This window comes from Meles meles, chromosome 3 (assembly GCF_922984935.1).
Source record: "Meles meles chromosome 3, mMelMel3.1 paternal haplotype, whole genome shotgun sequence".
NCBI classification, from domain to species: domain Eukaryota; kingdom Metazoa; phylum Chordata; class Mammalia; order Carnivora; family Mustelidae; genus Meles; species Meles meles.
The window spans coordinates 116,793,664-116,818,942 of NC_060068.1; the positions used below are offsets into that span (position 1 = coordinate 116,793,664).

General features: G+C 39.1%; 1 protein-coding gene across 1 annotated transcript in view; it reads right to left on the bottom strand.

Moving 5' to 3' along the window:
- CCDC192 (coiled-coil domain containing 192) overlaps nucleotides 1–25,279 on the bottom strand; it is a 200,141-nt gene that overhangs the window by 45,000 nt on the left and 129,862 nt on the right. The window contains exon 6 of the mRNA XM_046001194.1: nucleotides 17,833–17,965. Within this exon, the coding sequence (XP_045857150.1) occupies nucleotides 17,833–17,965 (133 nt within the window). The remainder of the gene's footprint in view (nucleotides 1–17,832; nucleotides 17,966–25,279) is intronic.

A 25,279-nucleotide genomic window follows, 5' to 3' on the forward strand; every position in this document is an offset into this window, starting at 1 on the left:
CCCAGAATTACCACAGTGTCCTGATTTTCCAGGGAAGCTGGAAGTCCCGCTTATAATGGGAAATCTCCTAATTGTTAAAGGATTGAAACTAATACAAAATATCTATCATATAGCACAGGCCCATACTTCAAGGAGTAAATAAAACACTTTGGTTAACAAGATTTAGCCTGTAGGCCTCCTTACAATCCTTCCAAGTTATGGAATCCTTTCTATCTCCTACATTTCTCAGCTATCCACATCTAAGTTACCACATTGGCAACTCTAGGCACATGAAGATTACCTAAACGGTAACTAGCAGAAACCAGTTAGAGGGTATTTTCCTAAAGACATAATCCTGTCTAATTTAAAAAAAAAAATCATGTTCATTTTTAAAAGGGCAAGTCTAAAGAGGGCATTCAACAGAGCAGATGTCTGATTGTAGAAACTTCAATTGTCCCTCCTCATTGAGCATGTCATGGCCAATGACTGTGTCTATAAGGTAGGTTAGCATTAGATAGGGCTGAAAGGTCTCAGCAGTCAGATTGCCTGTGATTCATTAAGTCTGTCATGTCAGTGGTAGGGCCTGTATTTCCACGTTAGGGACACTGACAATGGAGATAGCTAATTAGGACAGATAAACATTTCAGCTGTGTCTCACTCTTTGATAAGTCATTGTCTTCAGAAATCTTCCTTTACCTTCCTATAAATTCATTCAGTCTTTGAAGTTCTGAAGTTTTTTTTCTGTCTTAAAGGGTAGATGTATCTAACACAATATTGTTGAATTTAAAAAAAAAAAAAAAGGCCATTGTGTACTTAGGAAGCCAAGTTTGGCATCCTGGGGCACCTGAGTAGCTCATTTGATTGAGCATCCCACTCTTGATTTTGGCTCAGGTCATAATCTCAGGGTCGTGGGATCGAGCCCCGACTCGGGCTCACTCAGCATGGAGTGTGCTTGGGATTCCCACTCTCTCCCTCTTCTTCTGCCCCTCCCCTGCTAAAATAAATAAATAAATCTTAAAAACAAAACAAACCAAGTTTGGCATCCTATATGAAGTACTGACACCCCATCTCCACACACATTTATGTATGAAAGATTCAGTTCAGGAAGTTTCCCTCAGTAGTATTTAGAATGTTTGCACCAAGTTATTAGATTTCTGCCCCTTGTGTTCAAGTGTCCTTTACTCTGTTTAAGAACTGGAAAAATCTGGAAGTTCCATTTGGCATTTTATACAGTAGTGACTCATTAAATATTTCCAGGTTATTAAAAGCCCAAGTATTTATAGAATAGTGTATTACCCTTACCACACTCATTTTTTGGGAGGAGGAAGTGTGACTGGGGATCTCTGAGGGTATATTGAAGATACACTTGGATTGAAGAGGGCTTCCTTGTTCTGCCACTAATCCCAGGATTGGGGAGAATAAGACTTAGCATTTGTTGATTTTCTAGGTGCCAGATGCTTTGTGCACTTTATTTCTGACATCATAGCCCCTCTCCAGAATAGTTACCCCCATGTTGTAGCTGAGGAAATTAGAGTCAGAGATAATAAGGGGCTTGTCTGAGTACCTAAGCTGGGTTCAGACCAATTCTGTATGGCTCTAAAGTCCATAGTCTATGCATTACTTGGCTGGTGCCTCCCAGCACTGCAGAGTGGAGAGGGGGTTTTCTAGGCCCATTCTTCTCATCTGCAAAACATGGAAGTTGGACAAGATGATCACTAAGTTCTGTTTGACTTCTAACATCCTATACTGATATTTTAGGGCTCCATGCTGCAGAGAATATGACTCATTCTTAGGCGAAACCCCCTTTGGATGTTTTCAGATACTTCTGATCCTGGCTAAGATTTTCAAACAGGATGTTGACAGATATACTTAGTATTAATCTTGTCTCCCATGGCATTTGGATGCCTGCCAATTCTTTGTCACTCTGAACAATGGAGAGCATTATTTTCTCTGTTCTTTTATTTTCACATAAACCTACTCTCTACTGTTTCTTTTCCTAACCCTGGCATGGGTTTATATTTAACCAGACTCTTGACTTTTTTTTTTAAATATTTATTTGCACATTTGACCAACTCTTCATACATATTTCTAAAAATTTTTTTAAATCCATAAAAATCTAAGTTCTTTTAGAACATCATGTGAAACAATGCTGTACCTTCATAAGACTGGACAACAATGATAATGTGATTTAGAGAACCACTGCAAGTTGCCAAGTGAACTGTTAGATTGATAGAGATTAATTTCTCTCTGTATCACTGATGTATCTAAAGTCTATGTATGCACTTCGAAGTACTTCTCATTATACTAGGAATCCATATTAAACTCACATAGATTATTCTAAGGCATTTGGAAATCTAGGCTGCATCTCAACTAAGGTGAGAAACTTAGATACTAAACCAATTTTTGTATAAATTAGAAATGACTACATCCGTACTTTACTGCTAGTTCCATCTAGGACTTGATCTTTCTGATGATTAGACTTACATGGTAACAAAACTAAACAATAATGCCCAGGCACCCGGGCATAACATTTTTTATTCCCATTCCTAATAATGATATTCTGCTAAAAACCAACACATGTTGACTATTTTCTTTATGCAAGGCAAACAATACTGGGTACAGTAAGACTACAAATATGCTAACAATGTAATACAATTCCTTTAAAGAGCTTATGGTGTAGTAGGTAAGAAATGGACACAAATTGTTTATAAACCAGAAGAGGGTAAAAGCCATTAAAAGAACATAAGTGCCTGAGGAGGCCTGAAGAGGTGGCATTTCGCCTGAGACTTGAAGATCAGGACAATTTTGAACAGGGATGTGAAGAATTAGGGAGAGATATTCCAGGCAAAATAAATAAAACAAAAATCATCATGACTTTTATCACTTGGTCCTTTCTTTTTTAATTTTCTTCTGTATCCAGCCACCTCCCATGAATCTTTCTCTATACGGTTAACTCACGTTAATCATTTAAGACTCAAGGGAGGCCCCATCCTTCAGGAATCCTCCTTTGTCCTCAAGGTTATGAATTCAGTTTGATTGGGATTAAGGAATGTCTTTCTTAAGTGTTCTCCATTTCATTCAATTAATCTCCTACAATTTATTTTCACAAGTTAGAATCCTAGGAATCATCTTCGTTACCTTTATATCCATCTTCACATCCAATTCAACACGTGTCTCACTAATTCTATTTCCAGAGTAAAGATCAAGCCAATTTTAGATAAAATATGTGGCATATATATACAAGGGACTATTACTCAGCCATAAAAAGGAATGTTGTTTTAATGTTTACTCTGGCATGGATTACCTTGAAAACATTATGCTTAGTGAAATAAGCCAGAAACAGAGGTATAAATATTGTATAATCCCACTTATATGAAGTACCTATAATGGACAAAGTCCTAGAAACAGAAAGTAGGGTAAATAGTAGTGTAAAAAGAAGAGAATATTTTTTGGAGATAAAGAAAAAGGTTTTAATATCTTCAGTATCTTTAATATCTTTAGTAGTGATGGTTACAAAACATTGTGAGTGTATTAAATGCTCCTGAGTAGTGCACCTACCAAGAGTTAAGATGACAAATGTTTTATGTCTATTACACCACAATCAAAGCAATTTTTTAAAGTTAGCTGAAATCCATTCTCTTCGATTCTGCTTCTTTGGTTCCAGCCACCACTTATCTCACCTGGACTACTGAAATACTCAGATCTGATCTAGTCTCTGCCTATCTTTACACACTCATCCTGTTATTTTCCCCTCATTTACTTCTCTCTGGGGATATTAGACTTGTTACTATTATGAAAAAACACAAAACTGTTTTTCTGAAACAGTTTTAAGACTTGCTATTTCCATTAGAAAGGATGAATACCCACCATTTGCATAGACATGGATGGAACTGGAGGGGATTATGCTGAAGGAATAAGTCAAGCAGAGAAAGACAATTATCATATGATTTCACTCATACGTGGAACATAAGGAATAGTGCAGGGAACCACAGGAGAAGGGAGGGAAAACTGAATGGGAAGAAATCAGAGAAGGAGACAAACCATGAGAGACTCTGGACTCTGGGAACCAAACTGAGAGTTAGGGAAAGGATGGAGGTGGGGGGATGGGGTAACTGGGTGATGGGTATTAAGGAGGGCACATGTGGTGGTGAGCACTGAGTGTTATACACAACTAATGAATCATTCAACATTACATCAAAAACTAAAGATGTACTATATCTTGGCTAATTGAACATGATTTTAAAAAGAGAAAAAAAATTATTATTTCCTTTTGGAATGTGCTTTTCTTCTGCCTCTCTGCTTCACTGACTCTTTCTTATAATTCATGTTTCAGTTGAAGTGTCCTCCTTCTTAAAGAGTTTTTTTGCTGACCTACCTCATCAGTGTGTTCTTCCCTTCTATTCCAACCTTTACTTTATATCATAGAGCTCCAGTTATTTATTGCAGTGATCTCATCTGTAGCTTTTCTTCTTACCAATGTATTTCGATTAAGCAATTGGGTAGGTGGCGATGCCATTGCCTAGGATGGGAGAAGATAGGAAAAGACCATGTTTGAAGCACAGTTAAGTTGGAAGGTTAGATAAACAAGAGGAAATATAAAGTTCACCTGCAAGTATATGAATCTGGAGTCAAAGAGTGAAAGATGGACCTGAGAATTATTAGACTATCAGTGATATTTGAGGCCACAAGAATGAACAAAATAATTCATGGAAAAACTGAAGATTCAGAGGAAGAATGGGTTTTGAGCTAGGTCTTAAACACCTTTAGAGATTCTATAAAGTAGATTTCAATAGATTAGACAAAGAAGTAACTAATAAGGAAGAAGAAAAACCAGGACTCTGTGTTTTGACATAGGCCAGGAATGGAAATCTGTCAGGAAGAAAGGGGTGGTCATTTGTGTTGTACAACATTATAAATTCAAGTAACGGGAGCATAGCAAGGTTTACACTGGCTCTGGCATCATGAAGCTTGTTGGGGACCTTGATTAGAGCACTTTCAGTGGAAGATGATCATCTAAATGGGGTGGAAGGACTAAGACTGGTGGATTAAATAGCAAATGGGAAGGGTGTGAGCAATTGAAGACTGTAGAGTTGCTTATCTTAGAATAAGAGTGGGAAAAGGTACTGACTGATGAGAAATCAGAGCAAGCTTTTGCAGAGATGTGAGATACCAACATGTTCCTATGCAGATAAGAATGAGCTGGAAAAGAGGAGTCTGTAATGCAAGTGTGAAGCAGGGTAAATTTTAAGGGACATACATAGGAAGGTGAGAAGCATGGGGTCCAGAGCACTAGTGGAGGATAGATCCTTGAATGTGAGGAGGAACACTTTTTCCACTGACAAGAAAAAGCAATCAGGAGAACACATGTGACAATATGAAGCAAGAATTTAGTTTTGGCAGTGGAAAGATGAGAGAGTCCCCTTTTGACGGCCTGTGTATTCACAATAAATTATAGGTGAGGTCATCAGCTGGGTGTAAGTGTGGGGGAGGGGAGCGAGGTTTGAGAAGAGATAAGAAGGCAGAGAATAGTTGTTTTAGAGAGTGAGAAAGCAGCTTCCTGGAAAAAAAAACTCAGCTGTTTGGCTGGGCAAAGTTAAATGCTCGTCTGAGATCTGTAATCATGCAGAGTAAAACTAATCAGGCAGGTTTTGTTACTTTGTCAGCAGGAGTAGAGAACAGAGATAGAGGGCTTCCATCAGAGGTTTTGTCAGCAAGGGATGGAGAGAGGGAATATGAGTATGTAAAGGGAAGTTTTAAGAAATAAATCTAGGAAGATAAGCTGAGTCTACTTTATGGAGGGCTCTGAATGTTGGCTAAAAAAATGAATTTTATTTCACTGGCAATGGGAAGCTGTTGAAGTATTTCTGACTATAAAAAATGATATTACCCAAACTCTACTTCTGCATGACTTATCTTCCCTTAATGTAAAGTGCTGAAATGACTGAAGAAAAGAAACCAATGAGACCATTTGTGAAGGACCGGGGATTAGATAATCATGATTTAAATGAAAGTAAGTAACAGTTGACTTGAGCCAGACCACTGAAGGTTAAATTTCTAAGAGATCTTGGTATCTATGGGAAACAGACCAGCTTGATGGGAGCATCAAGCCACAGGGGAGAGAATCTTAATGTCTGGGCTAGGATTAGGCAGGATATTACCCAAATATCTGTCTGGAATCTGTCTGGATATTATCTAAATAAATGTCTGGAAGCAGATATACATCAAGGGATATATTGGTCAGTCACTAAATGAGTGAGAACGCAAAATGTCACCTAGAGTATTAAAACTAAATAAATCATCATAAAATTGTTGACCAGTGATAAAGCTAGAAGATGTCAAGAAGAGTTCAGAAAGCAGGAGGCCCAATGAGCAGAATCAGGGTGGTTCAAGGCATAGGCTCTGGCCAACACAAGAATGCTGGGTACAGGTCCGAACAGCTAAGTAGGGCAAGGAGACCAGATAGTTTTAAGAGTAGATATAAAGATATAAAGGATTTTAGAACTAATGGTCAGTTCAGTTTTACAGGATTGGCCAACGTAATGACAAACCCCTGACTTGAACACAGTGTCAGATTTTAAGCCATCCAAATGTACATGACATTGGTCATAGCTGAAATAGTAAATTAAAATAGTAAATTAAATAGTAAATTAAAAAGTCACAAAATAACACAGCTAGAGATAGGTCAGAAGTAACTCATTATGATACAGTGCAGCAGAATCAGCAGTAGTTCAAATCACTCCCAGGATTTGATAATCTACTTCAACCTGGGAGCCAGTAGCTGTGCTAACAACTCCATGGGTATCACTGGCAATCTGAAAATACAATTTGTTCCCTGGGAAATCTGCCACATGGGCTGGTATTGAATTTTTTAATTTAGTAGCAAACTCATTCCATCACCTAGCAATTCATAAACATATTAAGCAATAGAGCACCAGGACCCATTAAGTTTTGTTCAGTATCCATCCATCTAACATTTCATGACCCTGAAGCATCAGGCACTGTGCTAGGCTGTGGATACAAAGAAAAATAAGACGCCATCTCTTGTTTCTCTTTAAGAAACCTCCAGTTTATTAGTAATAAAGAATAAGCAAAGAGATACTTGTAATAGATTTTATGACTTTGGTCTACTCAAGATTTATTGGTTATGTAACTCATGGGAAGGCCATGGAGTGGGTGGGGAGATGCTAGTGGTGGTGGAAATAGCTGCAAAAGAGATTCTGAAAAAGGATCAAAAGACAAAAGAGGGCAAGGGTGGGGGTTGAGAAGAAAGGTTATGACATCTTAGAAAGAGGAAGTGGCTAATGCAAAGCCTTTAGGTAACAAGCAGCATGGTACTTTGGGGGAAAATTCCTAGTCATTGAATATGGCTGTCATATTTAAATTAGTCTTGAATTTTGCTCATTTCATGTAGATTTTCTTTCTCTCATATAATCTTTTTATTATATTTTCCCCTCCTGTGATTTGAAGTTCAATCAAGTTTTTTTTTTTTACCCTTGCTTCACTTTTATAAGCACCAAATAGTGTTTAATATAATGGATGCATGTAATAACTCCAGGAATAATATGAATACAATTTCACCAAAATAGAAATGCACATGTGAAACCAGTCATTAAGAAAGGAGAAGAGTGTTTATTTATTACTTTAAATTAACCCAAAGGAAAGCTGATGTAATTGAGGCAATAAGACTGTAGGTCTATCACTTTTCTTTGGGAATGATTTCAAAGGACCAAAGTCTTTTTATATAACATAAATAGGAGTGTTCGTCAGCATGTGCTCATGGGGAAGGAAAAAAAAAAACAAACCTCAAACCAGTTTCCATTTCCTTAAGAATTTATTCGGAACTGAATTCTTAGCATCTTGGTACTGCTTTATTGACAAATAAATTAAGGTGCTTTATTTTACTTGCCAATATTCCCTCATATACATTGTTGTTTAGAGCTCACAGCTTTGCTAAATAAATTACTTCCCTTTGGCTTTAGATCAAAAGCAACTTCAAAAGAAGGACATCTTTTCTCAAATTCAATTACTGACTCTTGGGACTTATATGGAAAAGTTATGATTATGGAAAAGAAAAGATCATCCACTTGCATCTGGAAATGTTTATGGCATTAATATAGATGGATTATAAAAGGTCTGGTTCCAATATTTTCTTATGAGATAATTACTGAAAGATAAGCCCTAAGTCTCCCTTTCAGAGTAGGCAGCTCTGTGTTTCATTCCATGTCCCCTGACATTCTGCTGGATTTGTGGTGTTAATTATATTCCACTAACTTTCTCTTTTAAGACCCCAGGACTCTTAGCTGCTAAGGTCCACAAGTAAAATCAATTAGATAAATGTGGCATTTCCACTATCTCATGTAATCCTTTTTAAACTCTTAGTGATAACTATATATGGGACTCTGTAGCACAGTCTTGGTTTCAAATAGTTGTGGGTTTGTTTGTTTTTTTAAGATTTTATTTATTTATTTGAGAAAGAGAGAGAGCGAACCCAGGAGCATGAGTGGGAGAAGGCAGGGCAGAGGGAGAGGGGACAAGAAGACTCCCTACTCAGCAGGGAACCCAATGCGATGTGATGTGAGAGTGATCCCAGAACCCCAGGATCATGACCTGAGCTGAAGGCAGATGCTTAATGGACTGAGCCACTGGCACTCCCTGGTTTCAAATAGTTTTGAGTATGAATATAAATTTATATGCTAGATCTTATGGCGGTCAGTATCTTGATTTTTAGTTCTAGTAATATGATTTCTGTAGATATGTGAGATATTAAAACTTTGAAATTAAAAGGATATTTTCAAAGAGTTCTCCTTTTAAAACTCCAGGTAATCTTTGAAAGAGAGCCAACAAAATTGATATATGGATTAGCATTATATATAACTTTAAATGAAAATGAATAGCACCTGGTTGTGGCATACCTGGCCAAAAATAAATAAATAAATAAATAAAAGCATATTGAAAATTAACTACCTTTTATCAGAAGTTTACTTAGCAGCCTGGGATAAAACTGGACATTTTGGCACTCACCCAGAGTTGGAAAAACTTGTTTACCCTAACGTGCCACCAAAAGTGTTTCTCTGGTGAGCTGGGATAAAGCATCTGGAAAGGACTGTTTGTCATATAGGTTGTTGACCTCTTGGGATCAGCTCAGAGGATGAGACTTTTACCTTAAGTCAGAATCCTCTTGTATACATAGCTCAGTGTGGTAAAAGTTTTATTACCCGTTATCTTTAAATTTAGGCATATAAGAGTAAAGGTATTGTTAGGATTCTATAAAGCCAAGAAGGTTTTATCCTATTGACTTGAGATTTGTAAGTGCTTTTTTTTACTTTTGAGGCCTCATAATTTATAATCCTTGGTTTTGTCCATTCCTGAAACATACATGTACCTCTCCACCATCTGTCTTGTATCCTTTTAATTCTTTAGTCTCAGAAATTTCACCTTTTAGAATTATAATTGAGAAGTTTATAAGAATTCAAGATCAGTTTGAGACTAAGGGCTCTTCCCACTTTTGTTTGCCAAGTTTGAGTCAACATCCCTTGGAATGGAAACAGTGCTTTTTCCTTATTCACCAGGGATAGCAAGTGAAAAAAATGGGCCCATAGACCATGCCTAGACCATCTTTGTGGAGCTGATGTTCTGCCAGTGGGCTTAGGTTTAGATGACAGCTTGGCATGGCAAGATTTCCAGGTCTTACTGAAAAAGAGCAACATTCTCAGCTGTACTTTCTGGGATTAAGGAAAGCATCTATAGAAGAGCAAGAACGTTCTCAGATCTTACAGGCACCAGTTATTATGCCAGCTTCTTCTGGATCTAACTGCATATTAAACAAATCAGGAATAATGATGTTCCTCTTACATTCCCTCTTGATTTCTTCTTAGTTACATCTTTTTTGTCCAACATCAAATTGTGGCTTTATTTGATAAGATAATCTGGTCCAAGGCAGTGTATCTATTTTTTGCTTTTTTAAAAAAAATTTTATTTTTAAATTTCTTTTCAGTGTTCTAGAATTCATTGTTTATGCACCACACCCAGTGCTCCATGCAATACATGCCCTCCATTATACCCACCACCAGCCTCACCCAATCTCCCCTCCAAAACCCTCAGATTGTTTTTCAGAGTCCACAGTCTCTCATGGTTCATCTCTCCCTCCAATTTCCCCCAACTCCCTTCTCCTCTCCAGCTCCCCATATCCTCCCTGTTATTCCTTATGCTCCACAAATAAGCAAAACCATATGATAATTGACTCTCTCTGCTTGACTTATTTCACTCAGCATAATCTCTTCCAGTCCCATCCATGTTGATACAAAAGTTGGGTATTCATCCTTTCTGATGGAGGCATAACACTCCATAGTATATATGGACCGCATCTTCCTTATCCATTTGTCTGTTGAAGGACATCTTGGTTCTTTCCACAGTTTGGCAATTGTGGCTATTGCTGTTATGAACATTGGGGTACAGATGGCCTTTCTTTTCACTACATGGCAGTGTATCTTTAAAAACAAATATTCTTATAGACCAACACAGTGCACATAGGGGTATGTATCTAATATGTATACAAGAGTATATATCTAACACTATCCTACTACCAGAAATAAATCCTGTGCCTCCAAACAAAAGACCCCCACTTGTCCAGGGGAATCTTGTTCTGTGCATCTTTTCTCAATTTGATGAGCTCAAGCCCCCCAAAATTACCCACTCATTCCTCCAGACTTATTCATATGACCAATGTAGCTATTCTTTACTTCAGCCTCCTATCAGGAAACACTGAGTCATTAAATGAAATCATACTGAGGTTTCTGGGGAATGCAGGAGAGAACAGCGTTCACTTTTTCTACTTGGGCACCAAGATGTTTGTACCCGGAAAAGCTACACTGGTGTTCCAGCTGGCTGACAACTGTTTGCAACCCCACATTCTCCAGTTCATCTTATATTGACAAACCTCTGTCCGTTGATGTTTGACAAAGGAGTGTCGCACTGTTTCTCTGCAAATTGCCTGCCTTCTCAGCTCTAATCTGGGTTGTTTAACATTGCCAAACAGCACATGCTCTTCTGGTGATCACAACAGTCTCCATGGTTAAGTAGGAAACCTTTGAAATTGATCAAGGTCCAATTCCCATGTGCCTGGTTTGACATTAGCTGGTGCTTGCCCTTTTATCCAACTTCTCTGGATCTAGAAGCCGGGAGACTAAAAAAAAAAAAAAAAAATTCCTAAGGGATGGACAGAAGGAAGGGACACCATTTCCTGATAGTAGTATAATTCCAAAATTAGTCTTACAAACAAAGGAGGGAGGAGACCTTGAGATCATTGAATTCCCACAGCTGGTATAGCTAGTAAAGGTCCAAATTTGGACCCCTACCAAAAATCTCAGAATGGATCTTCTTATCCTTTGTTAATTATAAAATGAATAGATTTCCAGGCCTTTTGCAAAGGAAGGGCCTAAATATGTAGTTTGAAATTGAAAGTAGATAAGTTTTGTACTTTCCTGACAAGATATGACTGAAGCTTCAACTGGTGGGTATCTTCTCTAAGTTTATAAGGTAAATTAAAATAGATTAAAGAGGATAGTGAGAGGTATTTTTTATTTTCTGTCCAGAAAGCTTTCCCATTTCCCTTTTTCTGATAACATTTCCTTGCCCTTGACCTCTGGCACATGACAAAGGTATGGCCAATAATAACATCCCATGGCCTTGGCCGAAGTGATTGATCCATGGATTAAAATGTGATACAAATCGGGTCGATCAGATTCCTTCTGTGAAATACTGAATAAATACTGTGAGAAAGAAGTTCTGTTCCCTGGAGTTTGGGATAAATTAAAGTTCTTTAGTTGCCCAAGTATTATAAGCCAATGCCGACTACTTAAAAAAAGAAAGAGAGAGAAAGTTAATCAGAAAGAGGGTAAGATAGCTATTTACAAGGCTTCCTTTGGCTCAAGGGGGAAGGGACATTGTGATGAACCATCCCACTGAACTTCAGAGAATGGGAGAGGAACACAGGAAATCATGTTTCTGCTACGGAAGAAAGAGGGAAGTGGTTCTGAGCAGGCAGAAGCACATCTTCACTGTAGATGAGCACAGCTGGGCCGTCCTTCCTGACCTGCGCCTGAGGTCATTCAGCTGGGGCCAGTAGGAAAGAGGAGCCAAATGAGCCATCCAAGAGCCCTGTGTCTCTGCCTCCTTCCTTCTTTTCTGCTTACATTTTCATTTCGGTTAAAGTTTCATTTTGGTTTTTGTCACTGGCAACCCACAAAGTCCTGAACAACACCTAGTTCTCACATGAGTGATTTTTCAGGCCTAGAGGTTTCCAGAATGTCCTTTCAATAATTAGAATTGCCCTAACTTTGCGCATAGTGAGTAAGTAACATATCTTGGGATCTTCATGAAATTTCTGCAGGGAGTCCTGGAGCAGTGGCTTATCCTTGAAGGAAACTTCTGAAATCAGACTTTGGCTGTGGGGTTCTATTTTAGGAAGCTGCTCTATTTCAGAAAGACTTCAGTGGACTAAAGGAGAGACAACTGACAGGAAATCTCTTAGTGAGACCTAGAGATTATAAAGATAAATATAAACTATTTCTATGAGGTAAATACTGAAACTCCTCAGGAACGTCTTATACTTAGCACATGTTGAAGTTACCACTCCTACGCTCTCTCATTGTCCCTGTTGTTAACTACTGACGTTTATTGGTCTACAATGTAGAATATCCCACCTTGTGATAGCTTCTGTTCTTTTGAGGATTAGGTAGAAGTGCTTAAAAGAAAACCCTTTTCTGCAGATGTTGGGATAATGTGTATGTCTGAGGGGTAAATCTCCACTTTTTGTTTTCCTAAGTTCTTGTAACCTCTGTCCAGATAGTCACACCCTTGACAGTGGTAGGGAAGTATAGGCTGTCTATTTAGCTCCCACCAACCGTCAGATGAAAGCCCATGCAGTCTCAAGAAATGGGTGGTGAACAGTATGTTTTGACAAGGTCCCACCATTTGAAACAGTGAGATCCCAGGGCCTTCCTTGATACTTTCTTTGAAAACTCTGATAAGATAAATATCTGTGTTCCATAGTGAAAGTATGGTTGTATGTAGAACTATTGATCAAGTAATTGTTTCTTAGTCTGAGGAAGAACAGCTTTTCAAAGAGCTAGGCTGATAGAAAGTCAAGAGCACAGGATGGCATTGTTGAAAAAACCTAGACCCACATGGACAACTACACAAGATAAACAGGAATATGACCTCTCTCTGAATGCTCAGAACTCTACCAACTCAAGATTTTACTTGGGCCCAAAGCACACTCATTAAAATACACTTAAAACTGACAGGGTGTTAGTCACTATATCCCAGTGAGGATAGTTTTTCCCCCGTTGAGATAAAATTCACATAACATGTATACAATTAAAGTGTACAATTCATTCATTTTCCTATATTAACAATGTTGTTCAACCACTATCACTGTTCAATTCCAGAATGCTCTTATCACCCTCAAATCCTAGGGTTTTTTGTTTGTTTGTTTGTTTGTTTGTTCTTTAATAACTAGTTACAATAGGAACTTTGATCTGGAGAAAGTTTGTAGGAGGACAGAGAATAAGAGGCCTGAGTTCCCTGGAGTGGACATCCTGGTAAAAGATACTCTTGAAAATATTGATCACAGTTGCCTCTGGGATGTTGACAAAAAAATAAGTCTCTTGATTTTTTTTTTAGCAATATAGAACAGCAATAGTCTAATTCTTAAAATCAATAGTGTTTAAAAACCATTTTGGGCCCCTGAAAATCACTGTCGTGTCGTTCGTTGTCCATGCCTCCCTGAAAAGAATGGCTGGCTCTGGCCAGACACGAGTCCTGGAGAAGCTTGCTCTGGGATGTACCTGCACTGCCTGGGAGCATCTTCTTAACAGGAACAAAACCAAGAGATGACTTAGTGCTGATATGGCTGTTATCTGGGCAGTGAGAATTTGCATATGGGGCTAGATACCTTACTTGGTATAACAGCTGTGCATATTAGGAGAAAAGAATTGAAAGGGAAAAAAAATCCAGAAGAGTGCATCATAAACTGACTTGAGATCTATGAACCAGGTCCCTGATGTTTTGGTCAAAGATAAGAGCTTTCATCATAGCAAGTGACCTAAGGCTCATGTACCAGCAACACTTAGTCATGAATGACTTTTGCAAAGTAACTTCGCCCTCCTCAGACAAAAAAAGCAAAGATACTTTTTGAAATTTAACCTTCGCTTCCTGCATACTAAGGTTTACTAAAAGGTGACCCTGAAGGGGTACAATAGACATTTCACTGAATTATACTAGTAAATAAAGCCGTAAGCACTTCAGGTGCAGGCTGTGGAAATGTCGGAAGGAATCTGCCTTGGGCTGTGATTATTTGCACAAAGCAAAATCAACAAACAACACTCAGGCTGTAAGTAAGTTTCCTGCTGTGCCAGTTTTATAATAAAGGTGTTTTTCATTTCAGTTGAACTTTCCATTGACTTAAATCATTTATTTCCTTGGAGGTAATTTAAGTACATAGCCAATGAAGAAGTTTACTGTGTTTATATAAAAAGTTTGGTAGCTCACTGCTTCATCAAAATGAGAATATGCTTAAAGGTATTCCTAATATTCTGGAACAATCCTCTGATTAGAAGAGCTGAACAGCAACCTAATATATATAGACTGACTTAGGAAATGAATCAAGCAAGGGGGGAAAATGCACATTTGGGTAAAAAATACTCTTATTTGGCAATATCTTAATCTGCTTGTTAGAATATAGGCATCAATCTGTAACTATAATAAAGGAGTGGCTTTATGTTAATCCAGGTAACATGTCATTTAGAATAAAAACTTTTTTCCCTCTTGCAATTTCAATTGTTAAAGCACGCCTTCAGAGTAGGCAACCATGGTGTCACTTGATGGAGACTGGAAGGGGGTTCCTTTCCCAAAGTGGTTCACTCTCCCTTTTTATGGGGTCTGAAATTATATCATTGGACATTTATTACTTGGATCACAAAGGTCTTTTGTTCATCAAGAAGAATCTGTTTAAAAAGTACAAATACTCATGGATGGGTGACTCATTAAGCATTACATTATATTTTAACTTGACCACTAGTTGAGAGTGTTTAGGACATGTTGGTTTTGTCCCTCACTCTTTCTTTCTAGTAATGAGTTATCCCTTCCTTTAAGTAAGTGCTTCTCTCCAAATCCAGCCCTGTGCTTCTGGTGGGAGCTGCCAGTCAGAACATTCTTCTTTTCTACCCTGATTTTCCTCTGCCCTGCCACCCAGTAGCAGGTGCATGACTCAAGCTTGTCCAACCATAGTTCCCTACCCCTGGCCACAGACTGGTTCATGTCCCTACGTGGGAACCCACGCAGGGACAGAGTGCTTTATTATACTTTTTCTATCTAGAATTGGTGGAAAAATGCTTTCTTTTCTCTATGGAGGAAAGATGAGAACAGCCCATAGTTGCTTATGGCCATGTTTCCAGTCTCTTCTGACATCCCACTTGAGAGAATTAAGTCTCAATGAAGAGAGAAGCAGCGATGAGAGACGCAGAGTGTTTTGATGGTATCTGAGACTCTGCAACTATTGTACTATATATGGTTAATGGCATGCCCTTTCTTAGTTTGTTTACACTTATGACAGTAAATTACCCTTTCTTCTTAAGCTGTAATGTATGACTAGAACATCTGTCATTTGCAAACAGAGGTCTGAGAACTGAAAACAAACATTTTATAAAAGGACACAAGATAACTAGGGGAGGGGTGTTGTTCTGGTCTAGGAATGTGTGTGGGAGGTGGGTCAATCCTAATTGTTGTGTGGCTAAATGGAAGTCATTGTGTGTTAAAGTAACCAACATCCTTGCAGACTTTACTTTCAAGTATGTTGAGAGGTAGAACAAGGTGACCACAGTCTCTGAGAATGAAAGCTAATATGACTCTGGGGTCAAAAGTGCTTTACATTCTCTTGGGCTATTGAATTCAGGTTGAGGGGCATGGGAGCAATGGGAGAGCAATAAAGTGCAAATATTTAAGTCAGTGCACTGACTCAGTTTTTCCACGAAATAAAAGAAGCAACATATGGTCCAAAAGGAATCACTATTTTCATCCACAACTGACCTTGGAATACCTGCCTTTATTTAAATTTATATCTGTTCATAATACATTAGGGTTTTGTAAATTTTTTTCCTGTACTGGTAGTTGTTGTTGTTGTTGTTGTTTTTTAAATTAGAAATACGGAGAGAAAATTGACAAAGGTGGGATTTCATGTTTCCTATCCTCTCTCAAACCATTTGAGTCCTCGTACCTCAGTGTTATTTTGATTTTGACCTACTAAAATATCAGAGGGACAAAATTGTCATTAGACAAAAAATGGTATTTTTGTCAACAATGAGAATTATATACCTTGCAATAAGATCTTTTTTCACTAGATTCAAAATACAGTTGAGAAGTTGAAAGCTTCTCTCAGGTAAACTGGAGAACTTTCTCCAACGTGATGTACAATCATTATCAGCTTCTTGTGACGCAACTTGAAATCTGGCTATGATGCCCTAGAATAAAGACCTTTAAGTGGATAATATCCTTGAATGGATTTTATTCTCTAAGTTTTCATGGTGGTAAAAGTAAATTCATAAGCTATCATTATATTCTGTGGAAAGAGAAAAACAAATTGACCTTCAGCATGTGTTTCAAGATGACTGTGTTGCATGCCATTTCAACCCCGGGAAAGTGCTATTCAGAAGAGAAAATTAAAACCAAACTCATTTTAAAGGATTACCACGTGGCCAGGATGCGGACGTGTCTCCCTTTCCGAAGCTACCACATCGCCTACTTTCTCCTCCTCCATTTATTTCCACGGTCCTCCTCTTTTTCCAGAATTATTTATGAGTAATAAAGGAAGCCAGGGTAAGAATAATAGCATGTTTCTGGCTTTACAAGAGTGCCACACATGAAAGAAAGACATTTATCCGGGGGGACCACTGTTTTCCAAGAGATTCACCAGGCAGAATGTCGCGGCTGTAGAGATGAGGATCCCTGTGTGTGGGAAGTGCGCAGGCGCACTGGGTTGGGTAAGTGGCTGGCGGGAGGTTCCCTGCCTGGGTGTTGCTCACACTTGTCTAACCTGGGGCAAAGTAACCGACATCCCTAAGCCTCCGCTGATTCCTCAGGAATCCATAAATGAACTTACTTCAGAGGTTATTCTGAGAATCAAATACATGTGAAGTGCTTAGCCAAACGCCTGGCACATACTATTAAATGTTAACTAACATCATTTCATGGGGACAACGATCGAAGGGGTTTTCCTCCCGCACTTAGAGAAGACTTGTTCAAAACTCCAAACCATAGTGGCCATTACAGGTTTTTGGAATCACCCAGATTTCATTCTCACCCAGCGTTCCCTGCTTGTTTCTGGCTCATTCATTCACGGGTTGTTTCAACACTCCCCACTTCTTAACTTCCCTGTGCCTGCCCCAGCGTACAAGCCTGTCTACACTTGAAGACAAGCTCCTCTCTTCACTCCACTCCAGAGCTTCATCACTTGGGTCTTCCTTAGGCGCTCCCTTTCCCTCGCTGCCACCCAGCTCATGCAGAGACCCTTCTCAGATCCATTTAGTCCAGCTCTTCAGCTTCACAGACTTTTCCTCTAAGGAACCCCTTATTCATTCCCTACCTCACAGACAGTGAACGTGAACCCAGCCTGGAGTCAGTAATTTGTGTCATGTCTGCTGTTCTCAGGGAATGGAGGTGGGGTAGGCCAGGTCAGCATGCTGCTGGGCCAGGATTCTGCCTGGCCCTGTGGCCCTGCTTTTTTGCTCTGTGGCCAATAAAAGCATATACCTCACTTATGCCCTAGGGCCAGTGTAACTGTCACGTGGTAATACTGACCTCTAGGGGCTGGCTTCTCTTCACATAGAGTCCTTATCTTCTCATTGAGCTCCAGGACTGTGATGGCAGCCTCCTGCTTAGCTGTTGCCAAATCAGTTTGCAGCTTTTTCAGTTTCCTTTTGTGCTTTAGTTTCTTGAAAAAATAAGAGTTTCCGTCACTAGAGACAGACACATCAAAGGAATAAAAAGAACTAATGAAGTCTGAACAAACATGGCCTTTGAAGCCCAGCTGCGGTGAACTGGTCCCTGTTTATCTAGCTTAAGTCCTTTCTGAGGTCTGTGAAACTAGTGCTCCCGTCCGAGAGTTCCAGGCCCCAGCACTGAAAGCCACTCTCTACATCAGAGTTTCTTTTACCCTCTTCAGGGTTTTAATCTGCAGCTGAACCTTGTATTTTGGTTGCTTATAATAGAGGCAATTAGATAACAACTCTAGTTGATGGTTGGCATTTGACCAGTGAGGTGCCAATGCTTAAAAGTGCCTGATTTTTTTTTCAGTCTGTAAGTAAACTCACAAGAAATAGTGCACTTGTTTCAGAGAGCCTTGCTTCTGTGTCATTTTCTACCCTAATACCATAAAGGTTTGCCTTCCAATAAACTCTGAAGAGTGTGATGCTACCATGACATGCTGATGTTTACAGGTACTTACCAGGGTATCTCTGCAGGGAAAGTGGTCGAGGGTATAAATCATTAAACAATAGAAGACAGGAATTGCTTTGCTGTAAAATAGTCTTTTTTATGACATCTAAGCCTTTGAAAGAACTACTTGAAGTAGTTTGAAGTTCTTTGGTTAGGTTATTACCTAACCAAAGGATTTACCTGGAGACTTTATGACTAGAAAGCTCTGTTTATAGATTCTAGAATGAAATCGCTATGTCAGAATTGGATTTATCTGAAACTGTGGAAAAACTGTCTGTTGTGCAAAGTGTTGTATTTATACTTAGGTGCCGCTGCCCTGCTGCCTTTCCACTGAAGAGCTCACTTTGCCAAGTCTTTGTGGACTGGTAATTAGGAAGCCCAGAATATAAATGACTAACATTTCTTATCAGACATAAATCTTGAGATAGGGAAACAAATGGTTTTTACACATCAGGGAAAACTTCAAGTAGCAGGGAATCACTACCTTTTTTTTTTTTTTTTTTTTTTGAGAGTAAAGCCAGTAGAATCAGTTCGCCAAAGATGGGATTCTATAGATGTAGACCACCCATTTTAAAGAGAGGTTGTCTTTCAGACCAAAGCAGTATTAGGATTTCACAAAAGCTGAATTAATGGCAGACAAATGGCTAAAAGAGAATGTATTATTAAAATGGGAATGGTAGTCATGGAAATTTTTTAGCGGGAGTTGGAGGGGTAGAATCTGGCATGGTTCACCAGCACGGTCCAGGAGAGAGGTGCCTTCATTCACAACGTGAGTTCCTGGTCTGTTCAGCAGTTCTCTTAGAGTGTAGTTAGTATGCATACTCATTTCATCTTTGTACTAATTACGAAGCACCCCTTTGGTGTCAGGCAACTGTTGAAATATCAGCGCTGGTAAGGCTCCATGCCACTAAGACTTTCTTACTATTTCCTTTCCTCTGAGTCTCTCTGTTCACCAAAATCCTTTAAATTTGACCTGTTCTGTAGATTAATTCAGAGAGGGAAACTGAGCTGATCAAGAAATATCTTGGCCTGGGTATTTGATAACTAGCTGTGTTTCCCACAGGAAATTACTAGGTTGGCATGCTTGTTGATACCTCCCCCTCTTGTAAGTTGGTTTGTGCCAGTTCATTCATGAGGACCTTGTCCATCCTAGGCCTGAGATGATAATGCCTATGAGGTCCCTTGTGGTCTTCAGCGTCCTTTCCTGATACTACTTCAAGACTATCCCGTGATCAGATTTTTCACACTTTGTTTTTACCATTTAGAACCCTGGGGCTAGAGAATGGAGGAATGAGATAGAAATGAGGGAGAGAGTGGAAAAGGGATTCAGAAGAGAGTGCTAATTAAAAGTATTAGAAAACCAATAACAGTGAGTGTGCAAACTGAAGCAGGAGGGTTAAGCATGTGGATGAACACACCTTACATGGGCATGTGTAAAAAAGTAAGACAGAGTGATGGATAGAAAGAGATACTGATAAACAGGTGATGAATGGAAGATAGCAAAATGGTACTTGAGTCTAGTTATTAAGTATATGGGTGTTTACTATAAAATTCTTTCAACTTTTCTGTGTTTGAATTGTATAATGAAATACTGAGAGGAGTAAGAAGGAAAGTGTGCATTTCCTTACCTTGCTTTTCTCTTAATTCTTAATAGATAGTATTCACATTCTTTTTAGAATGTGTCATAATGACTCATATGCGGATTAGTACCTTTATGGAAACTTTTCTCAAAGTAGGCATTGATAGCAAATAAAGCAAAAACTAAAAGCAACTTGGAGAGACTTGGTGAGGTGGCCACTGTCAGGGAGCTGGTGTGGTGTCGCCAAGAAGAAATCTTTCAGGCTTCATTTTTGTTTTGACAGGATGACTTGATGGATGGAGTGATTTGATAGCTATGTCTTAGTGGAAAGACACGATGCTTCTCAATATCATTTAAACATTTCAGCTTTTTGGTTAAAAAAAAAACTTAAGTCCCTTAAAAAAAATCCAATTTTCAGGAGCACCTGGGTAAGCTCAGTCGGTTAAGCTTCTCTCGGTTTTAGCTCAGCCCACAACCAGGGTTGTGGGAATCCCCACATTGAGCCCCTTGTCTGGCTCCAGGATCAGCAGGGAGTCTGGTTGGGATTCTCTCTCTCCCTCTCCTTTTGCCCCCCCCCCCGCCCCCGCTCATGCACACGCTCTCTTTCTCTCTTAAATAAATAAATCTTTTTAAAAAATCCAATTTCAAGACCACCTTTTTGTCTTATGGTGATCATATGTTTTGCCTTTATTATTGTTATAATACTTGTATATTTGCCATATGATCTGAGAAAGAAACTGAGGATATTTAGTTTGGAGAGGACAGTATACAGGGGAGTTACAGCATCTGACTTCAGTAATCTAAGGTATTATTCAAGAGGAAAAGAAGTTGAGTTAAACAGTATTATTCTAGATATACCATGGGGAACAATGGGTAAAAAACTCAAGAGGAGGCAGATTTTGGCACAGCATGAGAAAGCACCCTCTAACAATCAGAGCTGTATTCATAACAAGATAGGATGGGTCCTGGCAAAGGCCTCCTGTTCTGGGAATGATCAAGCAGAGACTGGATGAACATCCTCAGGCAGGCCCATAGTAACCTCTGGGACCTGGGTCGAGGGGTAATTAAAGGTCTGGCTTACCCCCAGTTCTTTCCACCTCTGGCTTCCTCCAGCCTCTGAGAGGCACAGCACATGCATCAGTGGATACCTCAGTCCTCAAAGTGTCTAAGGTGGGTACAGTTTTCAGGGATCCCTTAAAAATAATTCCAGAATTTGTGGGATGTTCCATCAGAGGGCCAAAGAGGCTTGTGGAACCCTTAAAATTTAAGGATGACTGTGACTCAAAATGTGCAAACTTTATTATTAAGCTCCAAAGGAAAGGCAAAGGAACATTTAGATTTAAGTTAAAAATTGAATAAAGAACGTAAATTGATTTATCTTGGGACCTCTCATTTATTCAGATAAATTTTAAGGGAGTTTAACATCTTTGTCCTTTTTTTACCCCCTTTTCTCCAGACAGAACTGCTGTATGCCATTAATTCATAGCTCTAACCAAGCCCTTTGGGCATTTCTAAAAATTCAGTTTGCCAACATGTTTTTTATTAGTCATAGACATCAAATGATTTCAGCAATGCTAACATTTTCCTTTGCTTTTTTGGCATTCTCTAGCCAGGCAACCCAAGTGTTGTACTTGAACCTAATGGAGTCTGTTATTATCTCCTTAGTAACTAGGAACTCCCCTCCATGATTACTGAAAGGAGAGGAAGGTTTTATAGCTTGGAGGTAAATTCCTATTACCTTGCTCTTTTCCTACTTCTCCTACAGGGTGGACAGAGAGAGGAAATCATGTATTTGTGCAATGTTTTGAAAAGGAAATATCTATCCATATCACATTGCCGAATAGCTCACATTATACCAAGTCATCGGGAATTAGAAATCATCAGGGAACTATTTATAGAGGAGTTTCAACACAAAGTTGCCAGCATTGTTTAAAATTTCTTGGTCTTTCCACACACTTTGAACCATGGCCTCAGGTTCTAAGGCTGGGCTTTGTCAACTATTGGCCCTGAAAAATTGGGCTGGGCATATGTTATCTCCAGGCTCTCGATCCCCTATATCATATAGGGGATATCATATACCTGGTGGGGAGTCAGTGACCTAACACATAAATGACAATACCCAGTGCTATGTTTGCTAAATGGCAGGTAGGTCTTTCTTTTTTGTCATTATTTCTTGAAAGACATCAGAGGAGGTCTCAACCCTCCACTAAAAACACAAGAGTATCTTTTCTTTCTTTCTTTTTTTTTTTTTTTTAAGATTTTATTTTATTTATTTGACAGAGAGAGAGATCACAAGTAGGGAGAGAGGCAGGCAGAGAGAGAGGAGGAAGCAGGCTCCCTGCTTCCCGCCCGACGCGGGACTCGATCCCAGGACCCTGAGATCATGACCTGAGCCGAAGGCAGCGGCTTAATCCACTGAGCCACCCAGGCGCCCCAAGAGTATCTTTTCTAAAGATGTCTTTGTCACACTTTAGGAAATAAATTTGCATTTCATTGAAAACAAGATTTCGCTTTTTTTTCAAGATTTGCCTTGTTTTCTTTCTTTCTCCTTCTCCATCTTCCACAACTTCCTCCTTCTTGTCCTTCTCCTAAATTAAGCTTTCCCTATAATTGCATTGCTCTCCTCCTCACTTTGTAGACAACACTTAATGTCCTGAAGACAGATATGCAAATACCCTCCATCCAGTCTCCTGCCAAAGCTGGCCCGATGCCTGGCAAAGTAGGTGGCTGTCTCCATGGAACGATGTGAGGAGCTTTCTAAAGCCCTACCTCTTGATGCCTGTGGCATTTGTGGCAGGCTTGCTGGAGCATAGCTTCTTCCCACCTTGTCTGAAATCCACCCCATTCAGCCCACCTTCTTTACTTAGCATATGAAACAAAGACTGGTTTTGTCTCCAGAGGGCCCCTGATAAAATGCTCACTTCCAAGGACATATCAGAGAATTTGATTTGAATACAGAACCTATAAGCAGATTTCTCCTTTCATATCTTTTCTAATAATCCATTGTTAATAATAAAACTATTAAGAAGTGATGGCAGCTTTTGGCTACAACGTGGCTTAAAAAATCAATTTCACAACTCTTACTTTGTTTTGTATTAATGCTAACCTCAGGTAAATATTTTAGAAGCCCAGGAATGGCGAATATATGCCTCATAGTTTCCTTTCTACTCCAAAGGCAGGCCTTTGATTTGGGAATTCCTCCACCCTGGGTTGCCTGCTTGGCTTCACCATCCTTGATCCACAATCTCAGCAGCCACTGCTCATTGGTGATACCTAATTGCTATGTATGATCCTGTCTCTATTTTGTAGGTGAGAGAGTTGAGGGCCCTCAACTCTGAAGTTCACTAATCACCACTACTTCACCACTACTTTAAGTTACTTAAAGCTAGCTTTTTCTAGTTAGAGCATGAATGGCTCTAATTAGTAGAAGTAGGCAATAAACAAGATTTGGTTATTAAAGAGTGACACTGAAGCATGATGGAGAGACACTGGAAGCATGGATTGCCATGATCTTGCCAGAGAGCCTAAGAAATAAAGGAAAGATCTGAACCCAGCTAAGGGCTATCTGTGCCCAGTGTTGCTTTGAGCCCTCTTAGTGTCTCTCATCAGAAGGTCTGGAATTGATCCTGGGGATTGTAGCCATTCTGTTCAGTCCTCTAAAGTGACAAAGAGTAGATTAGATGAAACTCTTAGTATAATGTCTTGAATGAAAGACCAAGCACAAAAGCAAAATGTAACTTAGTCTTCTTTCATTTAATAAGGTCATGGGGGAATTGTTAATACATAAACCTTTAGGCCTCATCTCAAACTTGACCAAGAGTGGGCACCACATGACCACTATTGACATTTCATGACCAAGTAAGACTTTGGAAATCATAGCTGATACTGTTCAGTTCTTTGCACGTATCCCTCCGATTTGAGTTGCTTATTTTTGTTATCACATGCTATAGAAAAAAATTTTAATTCTGTTCCCTACACCCAGAGGGTTTGGAATTTCTAATAAAAAGAAAAGAAAATCCCAGTAATTAGACAAACATCTTGACTTACTACAAGGGAAGAGTTTACCTATAGCTGGAGCCAAGTCTCAGTTCTTTCCCTGCATGGGATAAGTAATTATTAGAGACAGAGGTGGAGTTTGCCAGTAGATGTCCTAGTTTCCAGAAATGTCTGTGTAAATGTTTATGTAAGACCAGTTACAAATTAATACAAGATAAAGAGATAACTTATACTTGGAGTGAATTCCAGTGATAAGATAGATGTTTCTAACAACATAACTTCCAAAAGTCGGAATTTATTACCCTAAAAGACCATAAGCTACCCTTCCTTCCATGTAGTATACAGTCTACTATTGGAAATGTTCCAGAGAGAAGCTGATACTTACCACCTATAATATGCCAGGCATAGTTCTGAGAAGTTATTACATACTAGCTAATTTCATTTTTGTAGCAACCTAACGAAGTAGAACTATTATTAATTCCATTTTTAGATGCAAACACTGAAGCGCAGAGAGCTTTAAGTAACTTTCCCAAAGTCAAATTTTGACTCACAATTTAAATCTGAGTGATCCAGCTCTAGACTATCCCTTCTATCCCTTTGCCATCCATGCCTCAATGTCCTACTCAGGTTCTTACGTTGTGAGCAGTTAAATAAGATGACATTTCCTATTTATAAACCCGTTTCTTAAAGTAAGAAGTGTCCAATTTCTGATCATGAAGCTCTGAGACATAGGCTGACCCCCATCAAGTATGATTTAGGAAAACAGAATCACTTAATCTTCAAGGGAACAGAATTGAGTATAATCTTTGAAATCAAATTGTCCAGCCCTAGAACTGTAGGGATGCTGAAGTATAAGCAGAGAAAAATTACATGATTTTCCCAAAGTCACAGCTAATAAAACTGCAAGAAACAAGACTCAAGGTCAGATTTTCTGACTCCTCATTTCAATGTTGGTGGGTCCCCCCCCACCACCACCAACAATTGTATCATGTTGCTCCTTGGCTGTACAAGCTGAAGGGCCATGAAATGGGTCTATGATTGAAACTGGCCAGTAACTAAAATCACTGGTGTATAAGATCCTAGTGTCAAAAATAGTTATTTAGGGAGGCTCCCTTCCCTTTAATCGCTCTTCACACAGAGAGCCAGGAAGGACTGGATTCAGGTCACTCTCTACATTTGATAAAGAGAAGAGTTGTTAGGTAGTTGAGATCCCATTCACTTCAAAGAAATTAACTG